We start from the raw sequence: 27,945 nt of genomic DNA, 5'->3' as shown, positions 1-27,945 counted from the left end.
TAAGAATGCTGTTGTTTCCAAAGCATGGTCAATTTAAGAGTACTTTTCTTTCTATAGTATCCGTTAATATAAGAGTGTTGTTGTTTTCCTGGTATCAGTCAATGTAAGAGTATTGTTGCTTCCATGGCATCAGACAATGTAAGAGTACTGTTGCTTCCATGGCATCAGACAATGTAAGAGTACTGTTGCTTCCATGGCATCAGTCAATGTAAGAGTACTGTTGCTTCCATGGCATCAGACAATGTAAGAGTACTGTTGTTTCCATGGCATCAGACAATGTAAGAGTACTGTTGCTTCCATGGCATCAGACAATGTAAGAGTAATGTTGTTTCCATGGCATCAGCCAATGTAAGCGTACTGTTGCTTCCATGGCATCAGACAATGTAAGAGTACTGTTGCTTCCATGGCATCAGACAATGTAAGAGTAATGTTGTTTCCATGGCATCAGCCAATGTAAGAGTACTGTTGCTTCCATGGCATCAGACAATGTAAGAGTACTGTTGCTTCCATGGCATCAGACAATGTAAGAGTAATGTTGTTTCCATGGCATCAGACAATGTAAGAGTAATGTTGTTTCCATGGCATCAGACAGTGTAAGAGTACTGTTGCTTCCATGGCATCAGACAATGTAAGAGTAATGTTGCTTCCATGGCATCAGACAATGTAAGAGTACTGTTGTTTCCATGGCATCAGACAATGTAAGAGTAATGTTGTTTCCATGGCATCAGACAATGTAAGAGTACTGTTGCTTCCATGGCATCAGACAATGTAAGAGTACTGTTGCTTCCATGGCATCAGACAATTTAAGAGTACTGCTGCTTCCATGGCATCAGGCAATGTAAGAGTAATGTTGTTTCCATAGCATCAGACAATGTAAGAGTACTGTTGCTTCCATGGCATCAGACAATGTAAGAGTAATGTTGTTTCCATGGCATCAGCCAATGTAAGAGTACTGTTGCTTCCATGGCATCAGACAATGTAAGAGTAATGTTGTTTCCATGGCATCAGCCAATGTAAGAGTACTGTTGCTTCCATGGCATCAGACAATGTAAGAGTAATGTTGTTTCCATGGCATCAGCCAATGTAAGAGTACTGTTGCTTCCATGGCATCAGACAATGTAAGAGTAATGTTGTTTCCATGGCATCAGCCAATGTAAGAGTACTGTTGTTTCCATGGCATCAGACAATGTAAGAGTACTGTTGCTTCCATGGCATCAGACAATGTAAGAGTAATGTTGTTTCCATGGCATCAGACAATGTAAGCGTACTGTTGCTTCCATGGCATCAGACAATGTAAGAGTACTGTTGCTTCCATGGCATCAGACAATGTAAGAGTAATGTTGTTTCCATGGCATCAGCCAATGTAAGAGTACTGTTGCTTCCATGGCATCAGCCAATGTAAGAGTACTGTTGCTTCCATGGCATCAGACAATGTAAGAGTACTTTTGTTTCCATGGCATCAGACAATGTAAGAGTAATGTTGTTTCCATGGCATCAGACAATGTAAGAGTACTGTTGCTTCCATGGCATCAGACAATGTAAGAGTAATGTTGTTTCCATGGCATCAGCCAATGTAAGAGTACTGTTGCTTCCATGGCATCAGACAATGTAAGAGTAATGTTGTTTCCATGGCATCAGCCAATGTAAGAGTACTGTTGCTTCCATGGCATCAGACAATGTAAGAGTACTGTTGTTTCCATGGCAACAGCCAATGTAAGAGTACTGTTGCTTCCATGGCATCAGACAATGTAAGAGTACTGTTGATTCCATGGCATCAGACAATGTAAGAGTACTGTTGCTTCCATGGCATCAGACAATGTAAGAGTAATGTTGTTTCCATGGCATCAGACAATGTAAGAGTACTGATGCTTCCATGGCATCAGACAATGTAAGAGTAATGTTGTTTCCATGGCATCAGACAATGTAAGCGTACTGTTGCTTCCATGGCATCAGACAATGTAAGAGTAATGTTGTTTCCATGGCATCAGACAATGTAAGAGTACTGTTGCTTCCATGGCATCAGACAATGTAAGAGTAATGTTGTTTCCATGGCATCAGCCAATGTAAGAGTACTGTTGTTTCCATGGCATCAGACAATGTAAGAGTACTGTTGCTTCCATGGCATCAGACAATGTAAGAGTAATGTTGCTTCCATGGCATCAGACAATGTAAGAGTACTGTTGTTTTCCTGGCATCAGACAATGTAAGAGCACTGATTTTCCTATTGCATTGTAAATGTAAGACTAGTGTTGTTTCTATAGCATTGTCAATGTAAAAATACTGTTGTTTCTATAGCATCGGTCAATGTAAGAGTACAGTTGTTTCCAAAGCATTGTCAATGTAAGGGTAATGTTGTTTCCACAGCAACAGTTGATGATAGAGTACTGTTGTTTCCTGGTATCAGTTAATGTAAGAGTACTGTTGTTTCTATAGCATTAGTCCATGTAAGAGTAGTGTTGTTTCTAGAGCATCAGTTCATGTAAAAGTACAGTAACTGTTGTTTTCCTCGAAATGCAGGACTCATTCGAAATGCGTGTTGTTTAGTAAACATATTACTTCTAATAAAAACTAATCCTCACCTGGCGTGTGTTCAGAGAATGTAAACTTTAATACATGCAGTGATTAGCAATAAGGTGGCCATTTGTTCGGTGTCAGTGAGTATTTTACGACTGACTCATCCACTACATGTACCTGCCTGCTTACACTGATCCCATTTACACAAACTTATGACGGGAATGTACCACGTGAAGGGCGTAGGATAGACGGCCCACCATACATGCACACCGTTAAGTAAATCTTAAATTCATGAGACAATACCAGGCTTTACACGTGTTGCAAACAGAGCGTTGCTGCAGTTTGACTTGTATCACTGTCGGGGAGACTGATGTTCCACGTCGCCCACCATGTGTATACACATTCAATGGTACTGATCGGGATGTCTCAAACCTTCTAGGGGGGGGTGTAGTTGTACTACATGATGGTGGGCTGATGATAAATGTTCTGCCTGGAATACTACATGTAAAAGTGTAATGAAAGATTGCCATTATTTTTTTCGCTTCACTTCGCATTGTAATGTCTGCTTCATGTGGATTGTCGGATTAACCATTGTGACGTGATGTCATGAGATGGGCGCTCTGTGTCAATAACTGAGCACACCAGCAAACGATTCATGATCAAATAAGTCAGCGGACTGAGAAACATATTTCCTGATCAAAAGATATTAATTATCTCAAAGGCGTATATTGTTTCATATTTACAAGCGTTTTATGCTTCACGTGCATAAAACGATTAAACGGTTGTATGTCTTCCAAAACCTTTTATGAAACTAGGTTTATGTGGCAGATATGGCTTGTTCTGATCCGCCTGTGTCACGGTTATAACGCTTAGTTGATGAAATAGTCTGACGCTTATTGCAAGTCAGTCGAGGATGATTTTGTTTCATGTGGTCTTGTGTTTAACGGCTGAGACGTGAGGAAGAGAATATACGGATGCCAGCTTCTTTATTGTGAGGAACACAACGTATCGGAGTATATGCTTACTCCTTCATCAGGCTGAGACGTGGTTATGAATGAAGACGTTCATGCTGTAGTTACCATTGTCACTGACATAATGTACCATACTGATAGGTACGACAGTTATCACACCCGTCACATGAACGTGACTGTTAGGAAATACAGCAGTATGTTAATGTAAGTTTCGTTTTAACTGTCTTTATTAGCCAGCACAGCAATTGTGTGAATGCTGGGAATGTTCAACCCTGAATGAATTTCAATCTTTGGCTTTAAGTAATCTTCCACATCAAGACGAACACTACTGATAATAACTTGTGATAGTAATTAGTTTTTAAGAAGTACTCAAAGCCATTGAAAACGCAATTGTTTTGATGAAGGCACTTGTGAAAAGAGAAATTGTCCAAAACCTTTTTAAACATCATGATAGTGCTCTGAGGGATGTGTGTCCCCCTTTGACAGTTCGGGTTCGAGCCTCAGACCATCTTGGAGCAATGAGTCTGAAAGTGAAAAACGCAACTGTTAATACTGCACAGAAAAACAACCACTGTTGCTGGCGACATGCTACACGTGAAAAGCCAGACCCCAGGTCCTTTAAAAGCATACGCGAAAATGGTCATCGGTCACGTGTTCAATATGCCAAGACACGACCAAGCCAGCAAGAACCAAGCGATCGGAATGTTGGAAGAAGGGGCAACTCAAGTGATTTAACGTTCATCCATCCACGATAACTCGACTGTAGCATCGTTTCAACACAAGATGGACAGCTGCTGATCGTCCGAGACCTGTTGCAGCACCTGTGAGAACACAGCTAGGAGGACTTTTGGGACCCGTCAACGCCGCATCAGCACCCAAACAATCAGAAGGAGCCTGGCTGCGTTTGGCATACGGTGCCGTCGACCTTATCAAGGGAAGATCCTGCAGCTCATGGGGGGAATGCAGAATGCACCATGGGAAAATTTCTTTTCTAACGAATACCGTTACAAGATCAGTTATCCTGATGGACGTCGCCGTATCTACCGACGTAGAGGACAACGCTTCGCTGACAAAGGTGTTTTGGAAAGGTATCGCTTTGGAGGAGGCGCTGTACTGGTATGGGTTGCCACCAATGCTCGTTTCCAGTCACAGTTGTTGGGTATCCAAGACAACCTCGATGATCGAGGTTATGTGAAGATTATCCTTCGTCCAGCACTATCGCTCACAATTTCCATGATGAACTGGCCTGCCATGTTATTTGACATGAATCGAATTGAGCACTTGTGTGACGAGCTTAGATGGAGGGGGCGGTCGGGTTGCCTAGTGGTTAAAGCGGTCGCTCGTCACGCCGAAGACCCAGGTTCGATTCCCGAAATTGGTACAATGTGTGAAGCCTATTTCTGGTGTCCCCCGTTGTGATATTGCTGGAATATTGCTACAAATGGCGTAAAGCCATACTCACTCACTCACTTAAATGGAGGGTTCAAGTTCAACAGCAATCACCTCGGACAGTGGTAGAACGTTTCCTGAGGCGTCTGTTTCAGTCCATGCCTCGGCTACTACAGGCATGTGTCAGAGCACAATGTGGACATACCCGCGTGGATCGATGCTCATGATTTCAATCACTGGATTGTCTGGTCTAGCCTCGATTATTTACAGACCGCCGTCATATAGCTTAGGTATTGCTGTGTGCGGCATTAAACAACAAACATGCCCGCTACTGATCCTCGACGACCCCGTCTTTTCCATTGCTATCATTTCATGTGATGGTTATGTTTGTCATTATTGTTAGTTTCATTTAGTTTTCTTTCACTGTCATAAAATGCTCCCATCTGAACATTGAATTGCGTTTTAATGGCTTTGAGTATTATATATATATTAATATTTAATAAATATCTACGTTCTCTCATCGATTTAGTAAAATTGACATTTTCTTAAAACAAATTAAACTTGTTATTTTCCATTAAAAACATGGAAAACACAAACAACGAACAATAAGAATCATGCACACTCATTGGTTCAATTTCAAGACAAGAAATGAGTCTGCTCAAATATATATCTGGCTCCAAACAAGCTGGCCACTCTGCCTGAGGCTATTTTGTTATATACCTTTCCGAGTTCATGATGTTGAAATAGTTTGTTACATCAGCTCAAGACGACAAAATGTATCACAACAAATTATAGCCCCCGTTTTATTGTTCAAGGCATTAAATTGAACTGATATCTAGTTGGAAAAAACATCCCTCGTTTGTTGAAAACGATTACGAATCGTTATCGCAGAAGATTCAAATTCAAACGTTTATTGTATGAAAGTCCATAGGCCCAAATACATGATCATGAAGTGTGTACTCTAGAGTGTTGAATCAGTTTATTAATAGATTCACATGTTTCATTGAAGTACTTTTCCGCTGTTGAATGCCAACTTAAAATGTAATATAACAGATTTCAATTTGTTGTTGCCCTATGGCGAATACATTGCTGGGACGAGTGTAGTTTTATATTCATTTAGTTTGTATTGCGTTTGAATGTCTCCCGAGGAAGGGCATATAAAGGTGAAATGATACAGATCTTCGACATTGTTTAGGTTACAATAAATACTTAACCTTTCAGATTTTTTAATTTTGTTGTGTCTCCCAGTGTCAATATTAACCCTTGTAATCCAACTCGAGCAAGAGCAAAATTAAATCGGTAGCAAATGCACACAAGGTCGAATTTGTTAAATCTTGTGTTCTGCTTAGATGACTGAAGAGTCGAGCTCAGAGCTTACCTAGTGGTATGTAACACAATGAATTTTGCGGGTCAGGTTTTAATCATAACTTTTATCTTTAACTGCAGTATTAAGTGTTTAAGTGATTAAGGAGCATCACTTTAATCTAGCTCAAACAATCTGTAGATGATATCGATTAGAAGTTTATGTGATCAGCTCACTGTCACAATACACACCAACCATGCCTCGGCTCAACACTGTTATAATGAATATACCTTTTTATAGAAGCTTTATGGAAAACAACCTGTGACTTTTTTTATAGACGTTATCAAACGGAGGTCGACATCTTACCATTTAGACCAACACTCATTCTTTGTGATTTACAAGTTGCCATCAGTTTAATGAAAAGTAATACATCAAATACGAGTCAACAGTTTTGTTCACATACCGTTTTCCCACGTTCACCATATTTGTATTATGTTTTTAAGAAGTCCAACCCGCGAGAAGGCGAGATTCCATACGAAGAAGTTGCTCTGCAAAGCGGCATGGCATCTATTACTGACGAACCACCCGGAAATCCAACTATTGCATAGCTCAGAGCAGAGTGAGCTATATCCGTACCATGTATGGAAGGGTGATCGGATTACTGTGAAAAGCAACAAAGGTCATTTAATTTGTCAGATATATTTTTCCCAAAATATTGTAAAATCACTTCTTTATGGGTTTTCATGAACTGTCCCTTAGTGTCTATGTAAATAGTTATCTATATTTACAATATGCTGTTACGTTTATTGTAGTCACTGAGCTTCAGTGTCACTACTACTGCTAAATTGTTGCTTGGAATTGTATTGTTTTTATATAGAGGGTGTCATGTGGTGATGAGACTGCGGTACTCAACTCTTCTTATAACGCCGATGACGGAAGTGTTTCTCCTTTCAAACCAGCTATGATATTGCTGACAGTGAGATTACACGGTTTCTTGTGGTGTCTGTAGCGCTGCCCAGATGGGGAATCACAAGGCAGTTATCAAGACTCAGCAGGGGGTGGTCCGCCGGAAGTGGATCGGGAGAAGTGACGTCAAGGGCAGCACCACCAATGACCCCAGTGGTCAGCGCTTCGTGGTTTACTAAGACCCCGCGAGAAACGTTCACAAATATGGCTGATGTCTTCATCTTGTCAAAACCGCCCTTGTTGAAAAGACTTTGATTTCCCTTGTTAATAGAGCAAGTTGGAATTACAAAATCTGCGTGTTTGAGGAGCTCGTCAAAAGGCACCATCCAGGCTGGCGTCATCTTTTTGTCCACTCCCACAGTGGATGATACGGGATAACCAAATGACTTTAGCCGCTTCCACTTCCGGGTGCAATTCTGCCAAGCCCAACTATTCCTACGACTCCCGATCTCCTTCCCAGCCACCCAGACGGTGTTGTCTCATCGCGCTCCCCACACGCTGTTTATCTCCTAATTTGCTTTTGTTATCTTAGTTGTAGATTTTCCGTGGTGTTGATGTTTGGAGATGCTGATTTGGAAATATACAACTGGTGAAATAATGTTTTCATTCGTGCGCTGAAGACAATTGTGATATGTGTAACCTGAAACCTGTTTCAGTTAGACCCATGCAAACAACGATGTCAAATTTTAAGGGGTAGAGGATTGGCTAATGTTTAAAGTGTTAGCTCTTCACGCCACTGGCCCGGGTTCTATTCCCCAAATGGGTAGAATGTGTGAAGTCCAAGCCTCTTGTACCCGTTGTTATATTACTGGTATATGGCTAGCAGAGTGTAAAACCCAACTCACTCACTCCAACTGTAAACAATGGAGTTAGACAAGGTGCTACAGTAGCCAAATTGACATACAACGTGTTTGTCAAACATCACTTGTCAAGTCAATAATGGTTCACAATACTCCAAGCCCATCTTATCAAATCAGTATGCCACAAATAAAACCTTTAGTATTTGGTAACGTATAGAATAACAAACGACGAGTATTATGCCATTGCCACCGTTAGTTTGATTTGATGGCAAACATAAAAATCATTGATCATCAGTAATATTCCATCATTGTCTGTACATGTTTTAGTCTCAGTTAGACTGCAGTTTCTTCAAATTACGACAAAAACATCTATCGTTGTTTTACTCATGCACTCCAACGCATACAAGTTCATTTTGCATTAATCTAGAGTGTGTGTCATCTGGAGTTCACAACATGCGCAATATCACCTATTTGGACTCGGACGCATTACAAAATCGATGTTCAATTTTCCTTTGTGGGTGTTTCATGCTTTTGAATATATCACACCCTTGCAACACGTGTGCAAATACAAAGTACCCGGAGACTATAAATGAGCCCTAGACGCAGACTGTCTGTACATACTGACATCATGGAGAAGGCCATTATTTGTTGCATATTCGCTCTGATGTCACTAGCTCTCTCTGCAGGATCTGGGTTAGACAAATCAAGCATACTGAAATCCTTGAACCTCCGAATGAAGACCACGGAACGTCAGGCATTCACTACAGCACTCCACGAAAGAACAATGGGAAGGATAAGTGAGTGTTCACAATCGTACAAGTTTTTAACATGAAACCGTTTCCAAACCTCCAGTAAGAGACCTGGAACTGATAACTGATAGTATCTGTATATTATGCATCAATGCAAAAACCGAATCGTGAGACTGACCGATTCAAAAGACTCACTAAGGGTCGGGCCATTTCAAATTAGGGGTTGGGATAGAGTTATGTTGTTTTTTCTTCATTTTAGGGGCTGAGATATTTTTTCTTCTGAAAAGAGAGCCGAGATTCTTTTACGGCACATTTCAAAATCAACAGTTTCTCACTGTACACACAAACATAATAACTGTGCAGATGTTGGGGATTTTATTACATTTAGCAGGGCATTATAAACAAAATTACCGGCTGTATGCACACAGAATAAATCAAGAAAGCCTATGTGTTCCTTATTTCCGCTCTCGCTTTACCTTAGCACAAGGTTCCAGCCAAGACAAGCAGGGAAGCGGAGAATCCATGAACGCCAGACTCGAGGCTGTGGAACGTCAGCTTTTGGCCTCAAATCAACGCCGCAACACCGGTAAGTGTTGGTAATCTGTTTACTATAGACTCATGGATATTAGTGTAAACTATCTCAAAGGATTTGCAAACAATTTTCAAAGTACAACAAAATGACATGTGAAAACAGACATAATTCACACATGTACAAACTTCGTATTTACAAATCGAATCTCTGTTCAAATTATATCAAAACGTTTATGAAATGTGAAATAAGAATTTGGTACATTTCATTGTTTATAGTTTCCATCTGTCCGTATTGATTACAAGTGTTAAAACGTTTCAAACGGGAACGAAAGGTAAGTGTTACAACATGCAAGGGAATATGAATCTAATAAGGAAATGTTTGAGTTGCAAGATAGATTTGCGTGTGTAAACATTTATGCATATTCCGTAATGTTCATAGGTTTTTTATGTTCGACCACAGTTTCAGCTGAGCCCTGTTATCACTATCCCTAGTTTGGCCAGTAACCATTCTGGGTTTTACAAATGTCCCTTGTGGACGTTGATCAAGCTGAAACTCGGCATGCGTGTTTCAATGGACATACTTCAAGGGCTATGATCAAAATTTACACAACATGCCCGGATGACAGCTTCCAGCCTTCGTCTCATTCCTCCAGTAAGTCATCTGATTTGCTGAATGGGCTACTGCAGCCATTCTCGAGAAAGAGCTGACTCCAATGTGGCCAGAGTCTGTAACGGTGCGTACAGTGCATGTACTCGAAGACCCAAGATGTCCAGCGGGTTCAGGTCGGGAATCATGGCAGGTCATGGCAGTGTCGCCACAGAGTCATTCTGATGAAAAGCTGTTACTGTCCGGGAACGATGAGGCCTAGCATTGTCCATGTACACAGGTCGTGTGGCGAGTGGCTGGTTGTCGACATGCGGCACAACAACTGGTTACAGGACGTTATGAAAGTACCGATCACCATTAAGGTTTCCTTGGATGGTGACAAACAATTACCGAACCTCCACCATACGGGGTCGTAGGTCATTATGTTCCATGGTGTATATGTGTAGGCCATATGTTATACCTCCAAACCCTCAATCGGCTCGCCGTGACATGAGGCAGGAACCCTGCTCTCAACGGACCAACGGACTCGCCAAGTCCTCAGATTCCAAGCTTTCCGGACCAAACACCATGCTAAACGAATTCTCCAATGAAGAGAAAGAAGGTAGCTTGATTACCTACCTGAACTTCATTCTCGTCGATTTCAGTAGATTCCTTAATGTTCTTCTTGATACCCCTCTATTGGTAACCATTGTTGACGACGTAAAAGTCGAAGCAGGGTCATATCCTCACGCCTTGACTTCATGCGAGGTCTTCTGGTCGTGGGAGATCCTGAACACAATTGGTTTGCCCGTGATTTCGCGCCAGTCTGCTGATTACGGTATAATGATACCTTAATTGACGACTTGCGCTCTTGCCTGTCGAATGCATATCAATGATACGTCATCTTTGCACCTCTGATAACCGTCACAGATAATGCTTCAACAACGCAAGACAATTACGTTAAATATCCACAGTTGCGACTGTACTGTCCTATCATTTCGACGAACACCATTTTGGGGCTTTTCATCACGAAATTTACAGTTGCGAATGGCGATAATTCAGTATGAATTATTTCCAGGGATGCTCAACCTTTTGCCTTGTCTAAATTAAATAAACAAAGGTAAGCAAAAAGTATAGGCAGGCCAAATCTTGCAGACACAAGTGACTACAGGAAACACTGTTGTTTTGACTGTTAGCAACGTTCTACTTCTTAAGCATACATATTTACCATACTCAAAACCGTCATATTTGAAAACATATGAGCTGCTGACAAAATGACAATGAAACGAATACCTGAGTTTTCCTTAAGCTGAATGGTTTTGGAATGTAGGCTGCTATTGGTTGATTTAAAACATATTTTATTTACGGAAAGAGCAAACTGCTCCGTTTTATGAATTTATGAAAGTTATCGGTCTTAACCTCTCCCAAAGCCGTGGGTATTGGACACCAATAGATTGACTACAGCTTCGGATAAAATAGGTGCGCATTATTGGAAGACTTGTTGTACATGATACTTCCTGACTCCCATTGTCAGCAAAGCCTAAGCGACTGAATGGTCTTTGTGTTGTGAACGCGTCTGATTGTTCCTTTTAGAACTGTCGTTCTGAACTGTGCACAAAGTTTTTCTCTGTTTACTACATGTGCGCTGGATTATATAATCTGCTATATACCAGCTTGATTTACGGCAGAGCTTTCCCGTCAGCCGATTGCCAGATTGTTAACTTTGGACGTTATATCCATGCAATTCAAACAAACTGTGTTTTGTATATGCTGCACGGAGATGTGTGGTGTTGGTTGGTGAGTTTGGGTGGCACATATTAATATTGATATTTTCAACATAAAATGTGTTCCAATACACACGATTATCGGCCAGAACGTATTCCACGGGGCGTAAAAGACACAATAAAATGGTATACCTTCTATAACAAATCTGTTGTCTTCCATTATTTCAGGAATGGTGAGGAACGATGTGTCTTTTGAGGTAACGTGCAGCAGATCGAGAACTTATACTGTCTATGGAAATCAAATCTACAGGTTCGACACAGTAACCTTAAATAACGGAGGAGGGTATCACAAATCCACCGGTGTGTTTGAAGCGCCAAAGTCAGGCACCTACCTGTTCTGGGCCAGCATACTACCGTATAATAAAAAAACTGTAAACGTGAGACTAATCAAAGAAGGAAGACAATTAGTCAACACTGGCTCCAATGATGCTTCACCTTCGAGTTTCTCCTACGTTGTACACGTCAGGCGAGAAGAGAAAGTGTGGTTCGAAGCCGGTGGCTACACAACCACCATCTACGGACATCAACACTCAAGTTACGGTGGAACCTTGATTCATCAGCAATAATGTGAATTTGAAATTCTTATGTTGAGATCTTAATAAAGCTGCACTGACAAGCTGACTTCACAAGAGTTTGTTTTTATAATGGTCACGAATCCAATTTCCACTGAGTTATTTATTTATTAGCTTCAACAGAATCAGTAACTGCACTGTCGTGTCACTTGATTGTCTGGTCTGTTATGCTTAACTCCTCACATCGATAGACCCGAGACGGTCTTCGGCAACCCGTGCTTGTCGTAAAAGGTGACTATGCTTGTCGTAAAAGGTGACTATGCTTGTCGTAAAAGGCGACTAACGGGATCGGATGGTCTGGCTCGCTGACTTGGTTGGTGCATGTCATCGATCCCGAGTGCGGCGTTAAACACCAAACAAACCAACCAACCAACCGCACATCGATATACCTGTCAATCATAAGAGCAAACAACTTACATTTATACAATGACTGAATATATTTTTTTCCGTAATGTCAGCTTAGGGTGAACTCAGTTAGCACTTGTCACTTTCAGGAATATCTTGACACCATATTGAACACTTTAATAGCACTTGCCTTTACGACCTGGGTTACAGATACTTATGTCCTAAGTGATCTATATTTATGATCTTCTTCTGCATGCTTACGATTCCACATGACATTACACAGGTAACCGGGTCGATGATCTTGTTTTAGACCAACTTCGGGCATAAGAGAGAGAATTTATGGATGTCAACTTCTTTATTATGAGGAAACCAAGGTTTCGGAGTTTTTGCTTACTCCATCAAGTCAATGAATGCTAGGGTGCAGAGAGCATATATACATATGTACATGTAAAAACAACAAAAGTAATAAGATAACAAAGATGGAAACATCAGCAAAGGAAACTAACACAGGCAGAGGATGATTTCAGTAGACTTTGGTTCCTTGGTTCTTGCTTTAACTGGTAGTGCTACAGGTTATAGTAGTTCTGCTCCAACGCCTTAAGCAAGTAATAAGGATAATGTATGTAAAACAGTATATATAAAAGCATTCAAAGCAATTAGGAGACGCTCTAGGAGAGCATGCAGGAAATGCTGCATCTGCACTTGGTATATATATTAGGACGTATTGTACCCTGGCTCTTGAATTTTATAAGTTAAAACTGCTACTTGGCAAAGTACAAACTTATGGGCAGTTATTGTAGCAATTGAAGTGATGTTGTATGGAACTGCTAAATATGAAGTCTAAGTCCAAATCATGAGTAAACCTGTTGTGACTCCACCTACTAAATGTCAAGGTTTTTCATCGAAATGTTGCTGGTTTTAGGTTACAATATGTGGAGGTTGTTCAATGTTACTGAACGTGGTTGAGATGTTACTGCTGTGTTTGGCTGAATTACTGAACACGGTTCAATTAGAGTGGAGGACTGTGGTTTGACTATTCCTGTTTCATATGTGCTTTGCTGCGTTGTTAGGGTGGTGTTATGATCTTAATCGATACCAAGTGTTTGTTTATCAGTAGCAATTACAGTTTTATTATTTTAACCTGCCACTTGTCCAGTCTGAAGTTCCATGTTACTTGGTGACATATACGGACCTATTTAAAAAAACAAAGAACAAACTTTAGAACCACTATACTGTAGTACATCTGGATATAGCTTGATAGTCGGAGGTAGATCAACAGGCGACGAAATAGCAAATTCTACGTTTGCAGCAAACCGCTTTTGTGCATCAAATGCTGTACCTACACCAATGATATTTGTATGTGTTTCTGCCTGGGCTCCAACGGGAGCCAATACATAACTTCTGATTGAGTCATTAAGTCAGTCAATACCAGGATGAGCAAATACCTCTGATTTATATACGATGTTTTTTTCTATGCATTTTCAGGTTCTTGTCGTTGCTCAATCTTTCGGACAGTGAAAGCAACACGACCCTTAAAGTTCTTAATGTCTTATATCCACTCTTGAATCCAGAGCGCAAAGTCCTGTTGAAGTATGTCCCTTTTGAGTAAATCATGGCTGACTTCTTTAACAGAGCGTGTGCCACTGTATGGAATACCTAGGCCATGGTTAACACTGACGCCAATCTGTTTTTGAAGAAATAGCAAATTCACCGTAAATACGTTCATATACCCGCTGATTATAAGGATTATTTGATGCATTTCATGCTTGATCCTGTAGTAATGTAGTAATGTGCACTTATTTCTGCAAGGATACGTCTAATCTGATAGTATACACGAAACACGAAAACCGACTTACTATGTTTGTCAGTTGCTGAAGAACGTCATGCCATATCTGAGGGATATCAAAGTGTATGCACACTCAATGATGAAAAAGCTAGTATTACACTTAATGAGTTATATGGAATAGAGGCTTTAAACTGTGAAAAACATTCTATAAAGCGTGTTGGGGACTTATCAAATACCCTTGGATTTGCACGAAAAGAAGCGATACCCAACGCAACAGTGCATGGAGTGAAATTACTGAATACAGTTCCCTATTAAGAGCTGTGCGTCCATGCATCTTGATCAGATTAGTACAGCATATATATTCAATGTGAAAGTCCTTGTGCTCGAAACATTTGACTGGCAACTAAATATCACCATTGGTCTACCAAATTTGAAGACGATGGGTAAGGTACATCCTTTAACTAAAATAATGAATAGTGGGATTATACTTGCGGCTTATATTCCATCAAAACAAAAGAGTGCGTTCGTTGCTCCTCTACCGGAGAATGAGTCGTCCAGCATGAAAAGATATTACCTCAGTTTTAGTTACTGAATGCGGTATTTCACCTGCAGTTGGATACTTTTTTCTGCTTAATGAATATGCGATATAGGGCGTTGTCGAGTTACTACTGGCAAAAGGACTTTGTGTTTGTGTTGTATTTTGACCCACTCCGACATGGTGGTGCGGAGAAGCAGGCTGACAGCAGCTTAGGCAAGCGATGATGTAGTGCACTCAGCCCTCCTCATGCACTCCTAAGACAGGTGGCACTCTGTGATTTCCTCCCACACAAACCTGAAATACTGTACAATTCGGCGTTAAACCCAATCGGTCAGATCGCACACTGAACCCATATATGGCGATCTTTGCTGTGAACATTCATAAATCATTTACTAAACAGTTTGTTTTCTCTTTATTACAAGTTTCATCCCAGACCTTTCTGACTTTCTGAGCTTGATAGTACATTATGTGTATTTCATCCTTATCTACTTGTCGATGTTCATTTCATAAAACATCCGTGGACATCAATTTTAGAAATTGACCCAGGTTTGTCGTAAGTGGCAACTAACAGGAACGGGAGGTCAGACTCGCTGACGTCGTTGATGCAGTCATTGTATCCCAAATGGGTAAATCGATGATCTTTCTGTCAATCATTTTTGATTGTCAGGTCCAAACCTGATTATTTACAGATCGCCGCTATATAGCTTGAATATTTATAAGTGCGTGTTAAACAATATAAAACGCCAATGCAAGGGAATAACCACGAAGATGGTAGCAATGTCCTGTCCTGCCCTACCGATAACACCTGCCATTCACACAATTTGCATAATTAAGTAAGTATTTATTGCCTGACGCCGAACAGCAGTACTCCTGCCATGCGACGGGGTCTGTAAACAAACCAGACAAACGAGTGATCAATGAACCAGAAAATCCAGTGCAATTACTGATTTCGTTGAAACTAATAAAAACTATGTTAACTTTGAATTACGTCTCCCGTTACAAGGTATGTATTTTGATTGTGAAAAGGGTTTGTCGGTCCCATTTAATTTACAAATATTTCTTAATATTTCAGCAAACAAACGTTTTTGTTGTATCATTTCGTTCAGAATAACGATGTACCAAAACGGTTTGAATTTAAAGAATTGCGAAAATATGAAAGGTCTGGTAAATATGCTTCATAATGGAAATGAAATCAATCAACATTTGTCATTATCATGCTGTCACGGTATGTAAATGTCAGGAGAGTGGTTCTGTGTCTTTTCTATTTACGCTGCACTTGTACCACGCGCATCTATAAAATCTGATATTATGGGAGTGCGCAGCTGTACGTGGTGTTCGTACAGGTGGTACCATGTAGTAGTTGTAGCTGAACATGTCCACGTGTTCATAGCTGATTGTATACATGAAAATATACCTGTAATTGGAAAATCACCAGAATAACACAAAACCCTTTCCAGTCGTAAACAATTATAATGCAGGTTGCCTTTCGCTTTTAATAATTCATGTTTTCCAATTGCCCGAAATTGTTAGATCTGTACCACGAGATCGGTAGGACGCACGCACACACACAAACACACATACACACGCACACACACACGCACACGCACACACGCACACACACACACACACGCTCGATCATATTTAATAACCTTTTGTTATCTGTTTATAAACTTTTTTATACAAGATACTACCTATTATAAGGAAGGTATCAATACGTTTAAGGCCTGGTTGGGGCGTTAGCGTTTATCATGTTGGCACTTCGCCTACAATTACATCTGCATTTCGTTAAATGTGAAAGTTCGGTTATGTGAAATTTTGTTGCACGTGTGCCTTCTATGAATTACTGGAAAACGTATTGTAAACATGCTTATGTAAAACAACATGGATAATAAATGTTTTTGGTAAATATATGCGTTGTGATTTGTAAGATGGGATTTGAGTTGGAAACAACAAAACAACTACTGATGATACAACTACACTGTCATGTTCCATCAGGTGAATAGTCACACAAACTTGTTCAACGGCAAAGCTAAGTAAACCATGATAAGGTCACGGGACTCACAGTGAATGAAATAATCACTTAAGTAATAAATATATGAAATATATAATTCATTGATAGGTGATTTGGTGAGAGGTGGAATCTGGAGCATGGACCGAACAGATTAGATCGGTTGTTTTCCTCGATTGTTGTAACGAAGGAAACAACCATGAGTTCTGAAAAAGAATTATTAGTTTCATTTACTTATGAACTACAGACGAACTTATCTCACGGCAACTTTGCTGTGGTGGCACATGGTCACATACACACGTCACAGACACCATCCCACTCCATACAATATATCAGGTGTGATACGTGCGGGGCAGGGAAGTGTAGAATCAACAATGGTCATAATAACGTTCCTGTGCCTCTGCAAACAATGACACACCTCAAGTGACTAACAGTGATTGCATTTCAAACCTTATGGAAAGCTTGATACCAGGTGATATAGACTGTGTTCAGACTTCGGGGACATCTAGCAAATAATGTATATTATCAATAAGTCAAATTGAAAAGATCCTGGCTTCACATCTGGTATACAACAAAGAAATAGCTTTATAGTTGTAGTTGTAGGTACTTTAGGTGATGGAAGTGCCATCCAAATGAGAAATATATTGTAATCAACACATCTATATTCACAAGCTCATTACAGTTTTGTGTGGTCACATTCCATATCACACACATTGATCTTGAGGACACGAAACACACACACGTATTACAACATTCCAATTTGTCTATTTCAGAAATACATATCCAGATGCAACAGTAATATAAATAATAACGTTCCTATTCAAATTCATTTTCAAATATATGGGCACAATGTCATTTCCCACACTTTAATATTATAAAATAAAAATCACATTTGACATAGGCATTCATATTGACCGTCAGTGTCATAGCCCTCAGCTTAAGATTCTACACATTTCATTGTGATATGCAGACATAACATGCGTCGTGGACATTTGCAAAGTAATACTGGAATCGCAATATTATGAGCATTATGCTTAGGAAAATATACAGAATATTCAGCCTTGTAAACACAAACATGCTGCTGTGTGGCTAACGTTGTGCAAGTGCACGAGTCTGAATGTCCCTTACAATCACATTACAGTCACAATATCTGAACTGAAAGTGACAAAACCATTTCCATATACGGTGAGTGCATCGTGCCCCACGGGCAACGGCAAGTCAGTTGTTCACCTGCAAACATCGCGGCAAGCTATGGTACGAGCGTAAATAGGGACTTGCATCGGACACCATTTTGGTCACTGATGCGTCAATTTGTGCCGAGGTGAAATGATGGAAGCTGTATCATATCACAAGAGGAACTGTTTTGATTTTCTACTCGTCAATGACACGTTGCATGTTAACATGAGACGCTAAGCTCCCCAATACTGTGCGAAAGGGGCTAGAGGTCGTGGCGTGTTGTGGCGTGGTGTGGCGTGGCGTGGTGTGTGTGCGCGCGTGTGTAAGTCCAGATTAATGCCAGTGTTATGGTGCTAGCCACTGAGACACTATGCCGCAGTTTATCACGGATACCCAATTCAGACACAATATACTGACTCCGAGCCGACCAGTCCATGTTTTATCCCCTAATGCCAAGCGCCAGGCTGTGTAACAAGTACAATCTTTTGACGTCTTTTGGTGTAACGCACAAGACGATCGAATCACCCACTTTCAGCTTTCCAGGCAGATACTCTACTCGTGTTTTCAACCAGACATAACCATTGACTCATTACTCATGTGAAATGGAGGATCATGGTCATTAAACTGGAATTGCACGTAAGTACCGTGTAATGAGTAATGTTCTGTTTAAAGTTGTCTTTCATTAGACGGGGCGGTCGGGTAGCCTAGTGGTTAAAGCGTTCGCTCGTCACGCCGAAGACCCGGGTTCGATTCCCGACATGGGTACAATGTGTGAAGCCCATTTGGTGTCCCCCGCCGTGATATTGCTTGATTATCGCTTAAAGCGGCGTAAAACCATACTCACTCTCACTTTTATTAGACATGTTTTTTTTCTATAGATATTCTGTTCGGTATTTAAGGCCACATGGCCCATTGTACACTTGACATTTTCAGTTTCATTTGTTTAGTCACGTGATATACATGATATATAAGAAACATCTGACAGAATATATATGTTTCAACAATACAGCTAATAAACGTTAACAGCAGAGTTCTTGGATTTTATAAGACTGATCATTAGCATCTTGTTTTTGTGCCTATTGTTAAACATCAGAATATACTTTTCTCTAAGATGTTCATACTTATCTCATACCAATAAAACATGAAATTCATCCTCAATTTCTCCTAATTGGCAGTTTTTACAGATACCCATTTCAACATCCCTTTTTTCATATCTACGTCTAAAATGTACACTGAAAGTGAATTTACCTATCGTGAAGCAATTAAACCGGAAGCGCATTTTTATTGGTTGAAAATGTGGTTACTAAACATGAGGACTCTACATATAGTCACATCCCTATTTTCAGAGTTTCAGGATTATCTGTTGAAAATGAAAGAATAGGTCACCTGAAGTAAACTCAGAGATTTTTGTGGCATTCTGGACATCCTCGTTAAAAACTGAATGTGAAATTTGGGGATAGAAGGTGCAATGAGGTGTAAATGGGGTTTAACCGCATTCAAGACATATACCGATGTGCATGCAAGTGTGTGTGTGTGTGTGTGTGTGTGTGTGTGTGTGTGTGTGCTGGACCGGACTGATGCCGATTTATAGTGCTAGCTCACTGAGATACCATGTCGCAGTTTAACATGAATATCCCACTGAGACACAGTATACCAGTCCGTGTTGTAGCCCCTTAATGCCGAGCGCCAGACAGGGTAACAACAAGTACCATCTTTTAACGTCCTTTGGTATGTCGCGGCCAGGGAACGAACCCCGGACCTTCCGCTCTCCGGGCGGACGCTCAACCACTAGACCACGGAGGTGGTATCCTAGTAACGAACCACACAGATACTGCACCATTGCATACGTGAATGATAACACTGTATGGAACGATGATCAGAGTATTGGGAAATACAACAAAGGCCATTCTATTTTACTGTTGTCGTTTTATTCCAAATTACAGTTAAGGCGTTTCTTTAGGCTTGTTCTCAACACGTCCATCCTATCTGTATTTACAATATGCTGGTACGTTTACGATAGTCACTGATCTTTGGTGTCACCAATAATGTCATATGATTCTTCGGTGTTTATTAAACGTATTGACCACTGAATATAGAGGGCGCCATGTGGTGATGAGACTGCGGTACTCAACTCTTCTTATAACGCCGATGACGGAAGTGTTTCTCCTTTCAAACCAGCTAGGATATTGCTGACAGTGAGATTACACATCCGGTTTCTTGTGGTGTCTGTAGCGCTGCCCAGATGGGGAATCACAAGGCAGTTATCAAGACTCAGCAGGGGGTGGTCCGCCGGAAGTGGCTCGGGGGAAGTGACGTCAAGGGCAGCACCACCAATGACCCCATTGGTCAGCGCCTCGTGGAGGTCCTCCTGGTTTACTAAGACCCCGCGAGAAACGTTCACAAGTATGGATGATGTCTTCATCTTGTCAAAAACGCCCTTGTTGAAAAGACCTTTATTTCCCTCGTTGATAGAGCAAGTTGCAATAACGAAATCTGCGTGTTTGAGGAGCTCGTCAAATGGTACGAACTCGGCAGCAACCTGCTTGGCATCATTCTTTGGACCGCTTCCACAGTAGATGATACGGGCAGGGTCAAATGACTTCAGCCGCTTTGCCACAGCGAGTCCAATTCTGCCAAGCCCAACTATTCCCACGACAGAACCCCCGATCTCCTTCCCAGCCATCCAGAGGGCGTTGTCCCAGCGCGTCCCCCACACGCTGCTATGTATAGCCCTCATTCCTGCAAGAGTTATTATAACAACAATCGTCAGTCATGTCGTAACTCAAGCGAGGCCTTGAAATAAGTTAACCACCAAATCCTACAGAAACGTACTTGCATGATGTGTTTGTTTGGTCTTTTACGCCGCACTAAGCAACATTCCAGCTATATGTCGGCGGTCTGTAAATAATCGAGTCAGACAATCCAGTGATTGACACCATGAGCATCGCAAATGGGAGAAGATGACATGCATCAACCAAGAAAGCGAGCCTGACCACCCGATCCCGTTAGTCGCCCTTTACGACAAGCATTGTCGCCTTTTACTGCATGCTTGGGTTGCTGAAGACCTATTCTACCCAATCGTCATGGGTCTTGCATGATGTGGAGTTAAATAGTCAAGAGAAGAGACAAACTGAATGTATCTTCTTTTTTTTAAATATACCTTTAAATTGTATACCTACCTAGACTCCTTGGAATAAGTTCTTTGTCTGATTTAATTGGTGTGATAATATACACCATAACGCAAATCGTTTTATGTCGGACTTTTCTCACAATCTTGCAAGGAACTGAAATGTGATGGGACTATGACAAACCTGGTTTGTACTTTCTGGCAGCACCCAGGACGAGGCCGACTGCGTGTTCCGCCACCGCCGACGTAAGGACGTTGGGGGTGTAGCCAACAGCCACGCCACGACGCCGGCACTCCTCCAGATCAACGTGATCAAGACCCACGGACATCGTGCCTACCACCTTCAGCTGCGGACCTGAAACACACACAGTAACACTGTACAGTGCCCCCTGATACATACGCCATGTGTCGTCTCCATGACAACTGTGCTGAAGCCCGTGATATTGATAGTATATACACCATGTACAGAATAATGATAATAATAATATCGAATTTCCTTCTCAGCTCCCTGGGAATATACAAGCCAAGCTTCCTTGTCCGGCGCTAGAAGGTTAACAGCCACAACATCCTCTCAACCTGCCCTGTAGCCAATTGTACTGCTGGTTAACAGAGGCATATATCAAACAAAGTCACTTGCCTAAGATTTTGTTTGTTTATTGTTTAACGCCACACTCAGCTACAATATGACAGTGGTATGTAAATAATCGAGTCTGGACCAGACAATCCAGTGACTGTATCGATCCACGCGATTGAGATACGATGACATGCATCAACCAAGTCAGCGAGCTTGACAACCCGATCCTGATTGTCGCCTGTTGACAAACATGAGTTGCTGAAGCCCGTGTTGTAACGCTGATCTCCACGGGGCACTTGTCCAAGAAGACATCCTGTGTGCTAAATGTGCTTCGGTGTGTGGCGGGACCGGCGCCCTAGAAAGCTGCCGAACTGTCCTCAACAGAACCTTGTGATATTGAACACAGGTAATACACCATGTGCTGTTTTAAAAGAAAGCTACATAGTATTTCGATCTTGTGTCTAGTGTAAATTGCGGATATATTGTTTATAGGCAAGCGTAATATGACCACACGGTTGTTTAACGCCACACTCAGCAATATTCCAGCTATGTGACAGTGGTCTGTAAATAATCGAGTCTGGACCAGACAAACCAGTGATTGACACGATGAGCATCGATCCATGCAGTTGGGATACGATGACATGCATGAACCAAGTAAGCGAGCCTGACCACCCAATCCCGTTAGTCGCCTTTTACGACAAGCATGCCGATTGGGTTGCTGAAGACCTATTCGACCCTGGATCTCCACGGGTCCCGGCGTCAATTGAATTGTATGCAGTCTGTTATGATAGTACAACTGTATGATTAGTGATCCGTGCAACAGATCCATTGTTAATCATGCCATTAGCATAACAAGTGTACTGTCGGAAATGCTAGAAAAGTGATTTTCTGGCTTCATTTTACAAACACGAATCAGAGGACTGTGAAAGTAGCATATATTTAAATAACGCAAATCTAGCTCATCTAGCCTACCCTATCTGACATTGTGATTAGCCTGAAAAGGTTCTTTTACTGGTGAAATGATGATTAACTGAGAAAATATTCGTGTGTTGTCATGCATGTATAAAACTGCCTACTGCCTGCATTAATTACCTGACACCTGTCCCGAGGTGATAACCTCACACCGGCTGTGCATTCTCACAGGTGCAAATTCACCTGAGTTGGGGGTGGTCTCAAATATTGCGGTTATTGGACTTTATTGAGATGTGCTCTGACCGGGGTAGCAATTAAGATATGTACTGCTTTATAATTGCTTGGAAAATGATGGAACAATTAAAAGCTATAAAACGGGATGAGTATTGGAAGATTGGGGTTTTCGAATCAAGACGTAATAATTTTGTTGTTTGTAATGATTTCTGAATTTGTTCTGTCACCAACGCGAATTATAATTGGTGCAACAAGGCTGTTCACGCCGTCACGTTGTCGGTACTGACGTTCTATTTTGAGAACATGATCTTCAGTCATTCGCCACACCTTTGGTGTGATTCCAGCAGAGGCTTCGTTGATCAACTCTTTAATTTGACATGTATGAGTTTAATTTTTTTGTTATGTCTTGCCACAAACCCTTGTCAGACCAGTTAAGTCACATAGGCTTGGGTTTACAATGTCTGGCGTACGTGACAGGGCTTACAACGGCTAACCGACAACGTGACCGTGTGGTGCCGCCAGGACATATTTCATGTACTTTACTGGGGTCTCTCTCAATGCGAATTTTCTCCATGAGTTGAACATTTGATTCAGATGGTCGACTTTGCAAGATGTCAGATATTCCTGCATGGTCGCCTTCAGACTAATCATGGTTGGTGTGACAGTATCTCTTGTAAAATTGTCGATTCGACTCCTTGTGACTGAAACACTACATAGATCGGTTGTTACTCAACTGTCTGTGAAACATTCTATCTTGTTTTAACGGGCAAAAAAACTTTTTGTCTAGCATTTCCGACAGTACTATAATTGTATAGTTTCTACCATGGTAGCAGAAAAGGCATTGCTTACACCTGAACAAAGGCGCTTATTGTTATAAAAAAAGTAAAGCCCAATTTACCATCTAGGAAGTAAGGTATTAACTCAAACTGTACACGGCGAACATGATATTTATTGTCTGACTTGAAAATCGGAATTTTTGCGCACTTTAGGATCTTAGTGGTAGATGGTTTATCAAGTTGTGAGAGTTATGTCCCTTTGTTGACCCGCGGCCCGAGGTAGACGGTCAACGAAGATGGAAAGGCCCTTTTAGATTATCATGACACCCCCATGCGGATGTATGACAAACTGATAGCCGATTAGTAGACTGCTAGTTACTTTTGTATCATAATATGATATTCTGAACTGTAATATCCTAAACTGAGCATTATAAGGATAGGTAGGCTCGCGTTAAAAATATGAAAAAAATATAACCATCACATACTACGAATGAACATGTAAAAACACATAAAAGAAATATTATCGATTCGTTTGAATATTATAATTTAAATTCTATATGTCATCATAGCTGTTTCTTGAATGAAAAACACACACACACACACACACACACACACACACACACACACACATATATATATATATATATATATATATATATATATATATATTACCAATGAAAAATATAATATAAATTACCAATATTTGTAACAGAATCTTACAAAAACGGTCCCACATTGCAGGAAGTAGCACAATTTAACAGCATCTCATTTTGAAACATTTCTGGGGGTTGGGGTTGGGGGCATGTCCTCAAACCGATGGTTGCCGTAAAAGGCGACTATTCTTGTCGTAAAAGGCGACTAATGGGATCGGGTGGTCAGGCTCGCTGACTTAGTTGATGTATGTAATCGATCCCAATTGCGTGGATCGATGCTCATGATATCCATGACTGGATTGTCTGGTCCAGACATGATTATTTACAAACCGCCGTCATATTGCCAGAATATTGCTGAGTGCGGCGTCAAACAACAAACAAACAAACAAACAAAACCTCGTTGCGCCCCTGACAGTGTCTCTATAATCCCCTGTTTGTCGTGAGAGGAGACGACTGATAATCAGCCGATAACAATGCGTGACCTGGCTGATAGTGCATCGTTGCACCCCGCCGTCTTGGGGGGTTTGGGTCCATCACTGGTTTGTCTGGTCAAGTCTCTATTACAGTTTGACTGTTGCTGATTGCATGAATGATAACGGAGATAAGTAGCATTCACTGACGTAACAATGAGGCCTTGTGATTTAACTCACTTTCTACTTTCAATTCACATCACGACAAGGGAATGTGTATGCACAATATCTGGTAAGAGAATGGCCTCAGGTTCAAGCAAATGTCGGGACGTTCGCGATATAAAACACATGCTTTGTTGTAAGACAAAACTTTACTTTTTGTTTATGTAATCGATAAAATATGTATTTTTTAAATATTTTTGTTCACATTTTCTGTAAATATTCAACTTACAGTTTAAATGTTTCAATTCTTATTCATTACGTTAATCGGCGGAGAACATCTAACAACATTCTTCGATCACGAGGGCGGGAGAAGGTCGTGTGTGGGTTTGCATATCAGGCTATCTCTGCAGCTAACCTAGTTACGGGGTTTTTCTGTCCGTCAGCTGATACGTGTACAGACAGAATACCGTGTACAGGAACTCACCTGGTACAACATAACCCCTTCTCGACCTGCATCTGAAGAAAACTGATTACACTTGTTAAAATCGACGCAAGCAACAAATTCTATTTCCCTAACATTATTATTAACCGAGGAGATTGTTCTTGCTGTCCAAATGGCCTGGGTGGGGGTAAGATATTTAACTGAAGACGATGCTTAAATCATGATGTGATATTATCACCTGTGCTGTTTTCTGTGACCTACCTGCAGAGTCCAACAATCGACGATCAACTCGATCTGGGGGGTGAATCAACACGGCGTTAGGCTTACACTGCCCCACCCTCTCAACAAACGTGTCCTGTGGGATACGCCCCGGCCCCTCCCACTCTATGACGTCACACACCTCCTTCAGGCGGGCTGCGCCCGAGGGTGGTACTCCTCTAGCAATGAAGACAACGGGACGAGGACTTCCACTCATGATAGCAGACATTGGAAACTGAGGAAGGGGGGTAACTCGTGTATGTCCCTCGTTCACAAGCGCTATATGGAGGGACTTACAGTGGTGGCTTTGAATACGCCTCGTGTTACACCTCCTGCGTTTAAACATTGGCCGATGTTTGTTTAAAAAGATTATGTCGTATTAACATGGTGTAACTGCAATCTACAAATAACATACGATTCAAAGAAAATCATACAGAATCTTCCAAACAGATCACGGAACAAATATATATTCAAGTTGCTCATTGAGCTTACATATATTACACATCATGTTTTGAATACACCATGTATAGGAGGTTAGGATGAGTGAGTGAGTGAGTGAATATGGTTTTACGCCGCTTTTAGCAATATTCCAGCAATATCACGGCGGGGGACACCAGAAATGGGCTTCACACATTGTACCCATGTCGGGAATCGAACCCGGGTCTTAGGCGTGACGAGAGAACGCTTTAACCACTAGGCTACCCGACCGCCCCAGGTTAGGATGAACGGAAACCTATGTATGTATGTTTGTGTGTGTGTGTGTGTGTGTGTTTCTGTGTGCGTGCGTGCGTGCGTGTGTGTGTGTGTGTGTATCTGCGTGTGTATGTACATGTATGTATGTGTGTGTCCGACGCAACGTGTGATCAATAAAATAACCACGTGACTACCTTATGAATTACGACGATCATGGGGTTCCTGAGGACCAAGTCTATCTAGATATATCCACGAGGTAACCTAACATGACACGTCATATGCAACATATTAATAAAACATGAACAAATTATGGAAACAAAACGAATCACGGGATTGTCTGGTCCAGACACGATTATTTACAGACCGACGTCACATAGCTGGAATTTGGCTGAGTGCGGCGTTCAACAACAAAAAAACAAAAGAAACAAAACGTGATGGTTACGAACATGGATGACATATATAACCAAACATCTAACCTAATGCCGATTTTATAGTGATAGCCCACTGAGATACCATACCGCATTTTAACATGAATACCCCACTCAGACAGTGTTCTGACTCCGAGCCGACCAGTCTTTGTTTTAGCCCCTTAATGCCGTGCGACAGGCAGGGTAACAACAAGTACCGTCTTTTAAACGTCTGTAAACCCCCGACCTGCTGCTCTCCGGGCAGAGGCTCTACCACTAGACCACGGAGGCGGTCGGACTGCGAAAGGCAAAACAGTGGTGACATTGATATGGTAAGTAATGTCAACTTCCTACGTACCTTTAGAGACAGCGTATAAATACTTTAGTTATTCTCTCCTTCATTATTATTTGCAGACATTATTTGGACCGCTGGGGGAGCGTTTATTGATCATACAGACATCTCATCGAGGTTTATCTTTACAGCTAATAGAGTAGTTTAAAATCTTATAAAGAGCTCATTTGCATATTTATTGCATCCTGATACCAATTGTATCGGATTGGTTTTATGAAAACACTATGCGTTACAAATAGGGACATTAGATAGTTTACAAATGTTTGTTTGTTTGTTGTTTAACGCCGCACTCAGCAATATTCCAGCTATATTGCGGCGGTCTGTGAATAATCGGATCTGGACCAGACAATCCAGGGATTGACATCATCAGCATCGATGTACGCACTTGGGATACGATGGCATGCATCAACCAAGTCAGCCAGCCTGACCACCCGATCCCGTTAGTCGCCTCTTACGACAAGCATGGTTTGATGAAGACCAGTTCTAACCCGGAATCTTCACGGGACGTTTCCTTACAGTGTAGTATATACCATTTGGTTACTTACAAGTATATTATCAACACAAGTCCCGTGTTACATTGGTTCTTGATATGTGTATGGCAGCGTGAAACATTAAACTCAGCGATAACCCATCATTCCTCTTGTTGATTGTACATATCGGCGTAACAAGCCAGCAATGATCAACAGCTATATGGACGTGTACATCCTGCTGCGGTGGGAAGGATGGTTAATTTGGTAAGAAAGTCTACACAGAGCACCTAAACAAGATTAAATTTATACATCATATATCCTTGATCCCTTCGAACCGCCTCCGTGGTCTAGTGGTAGAGCGTCCAACCGGAGAGCGGAAGGTCCGGGGTTCGATCCCCGGCCGCGTCATACCAAAAGACGTTAAAAGATCGTACTTGTTGTTACCCTGTCTGCGCTC

The 27,945-nt window shown here is 41.3% G+C and overlaps 2 protein-coding genes across 2 annotated transcripts; one reads left to right on the top strand and one right to left on the bottom strand.

Annotated features, from left to right (window-relative positions):
- Positions 1 to 8,558: 8,558 nt before the first annotated feature.
- On the top strand, positions 8,559 to 12,195 carry LOC124129568 (multimerin-2-like). The gene is made up of 3 exons (XM_046493007.2): positions 8,559 to 8,740; positions 9,174 to 9,278; positions 11,762 to 12,195. The coding sequence occupies exons 1-3, from the start codon at positions 8,572 to 8,574 to the stop codon at positions 12,157 to 12,159; spliced, it is 672 nt and encodes a 223-aa protein (XP_046348963.2). The 5' UTR covers positions 8,559 to 8,571; the 3' UTR covers positions 12,160 to 12,195.
- Positions 12,196 to 19,927: 7,732 nt separating this feature from the next.
- On the bottom strand, positions 19,928 to 25,814 carry LOC124136766 (glyoxylate reductase/hydroxypyruvate reductase-like). Its single transcript, XM_046502785.2, has 3 exons — positions 25,570 to 25,814; positions 21,330 to 21,500; positions 19,928 to 20,757 (listed from the first exon to the last, which is right to left on the bottom strand). The coding sequence occupies exons 1-3, from the start codon at positions 25,793 to 25,795 to the stop codon at positions 20,156 to 20,158; spliced, it is 999 nt and encodes a 332-aa protein (XP_046358741.2). The 5' UTR covers positions 25,796 to 25,814; the 3' UTR covers positions 19,928 to 20,155.
- Positions 25,815 to 27,945: the final 2,131 nt, after the last annotated feature.

Source organism: Haliotis rufescens, unplaced genomic scaffold (assembly GCF_023055435.1).
Source record: "Haliotis rufescens isolate VD_foot unplaced genomic scaffold, xgHalRufe1.0.p SCAF_31, whole genome shotgun sequence".
Taxonomy (NCBI): domain Eukaryota; kingdom Metazoa; phylum Mollusca; class Gastropoda; order Lepetellida; family Haliotidae; genus Haliotis; species Haliotis rufescens.
The sequence above is the reverse complement of the archived record's forward strand: the minus strand, read 5'-3'. Positions and strand labels throughout refer to the sequence as shown.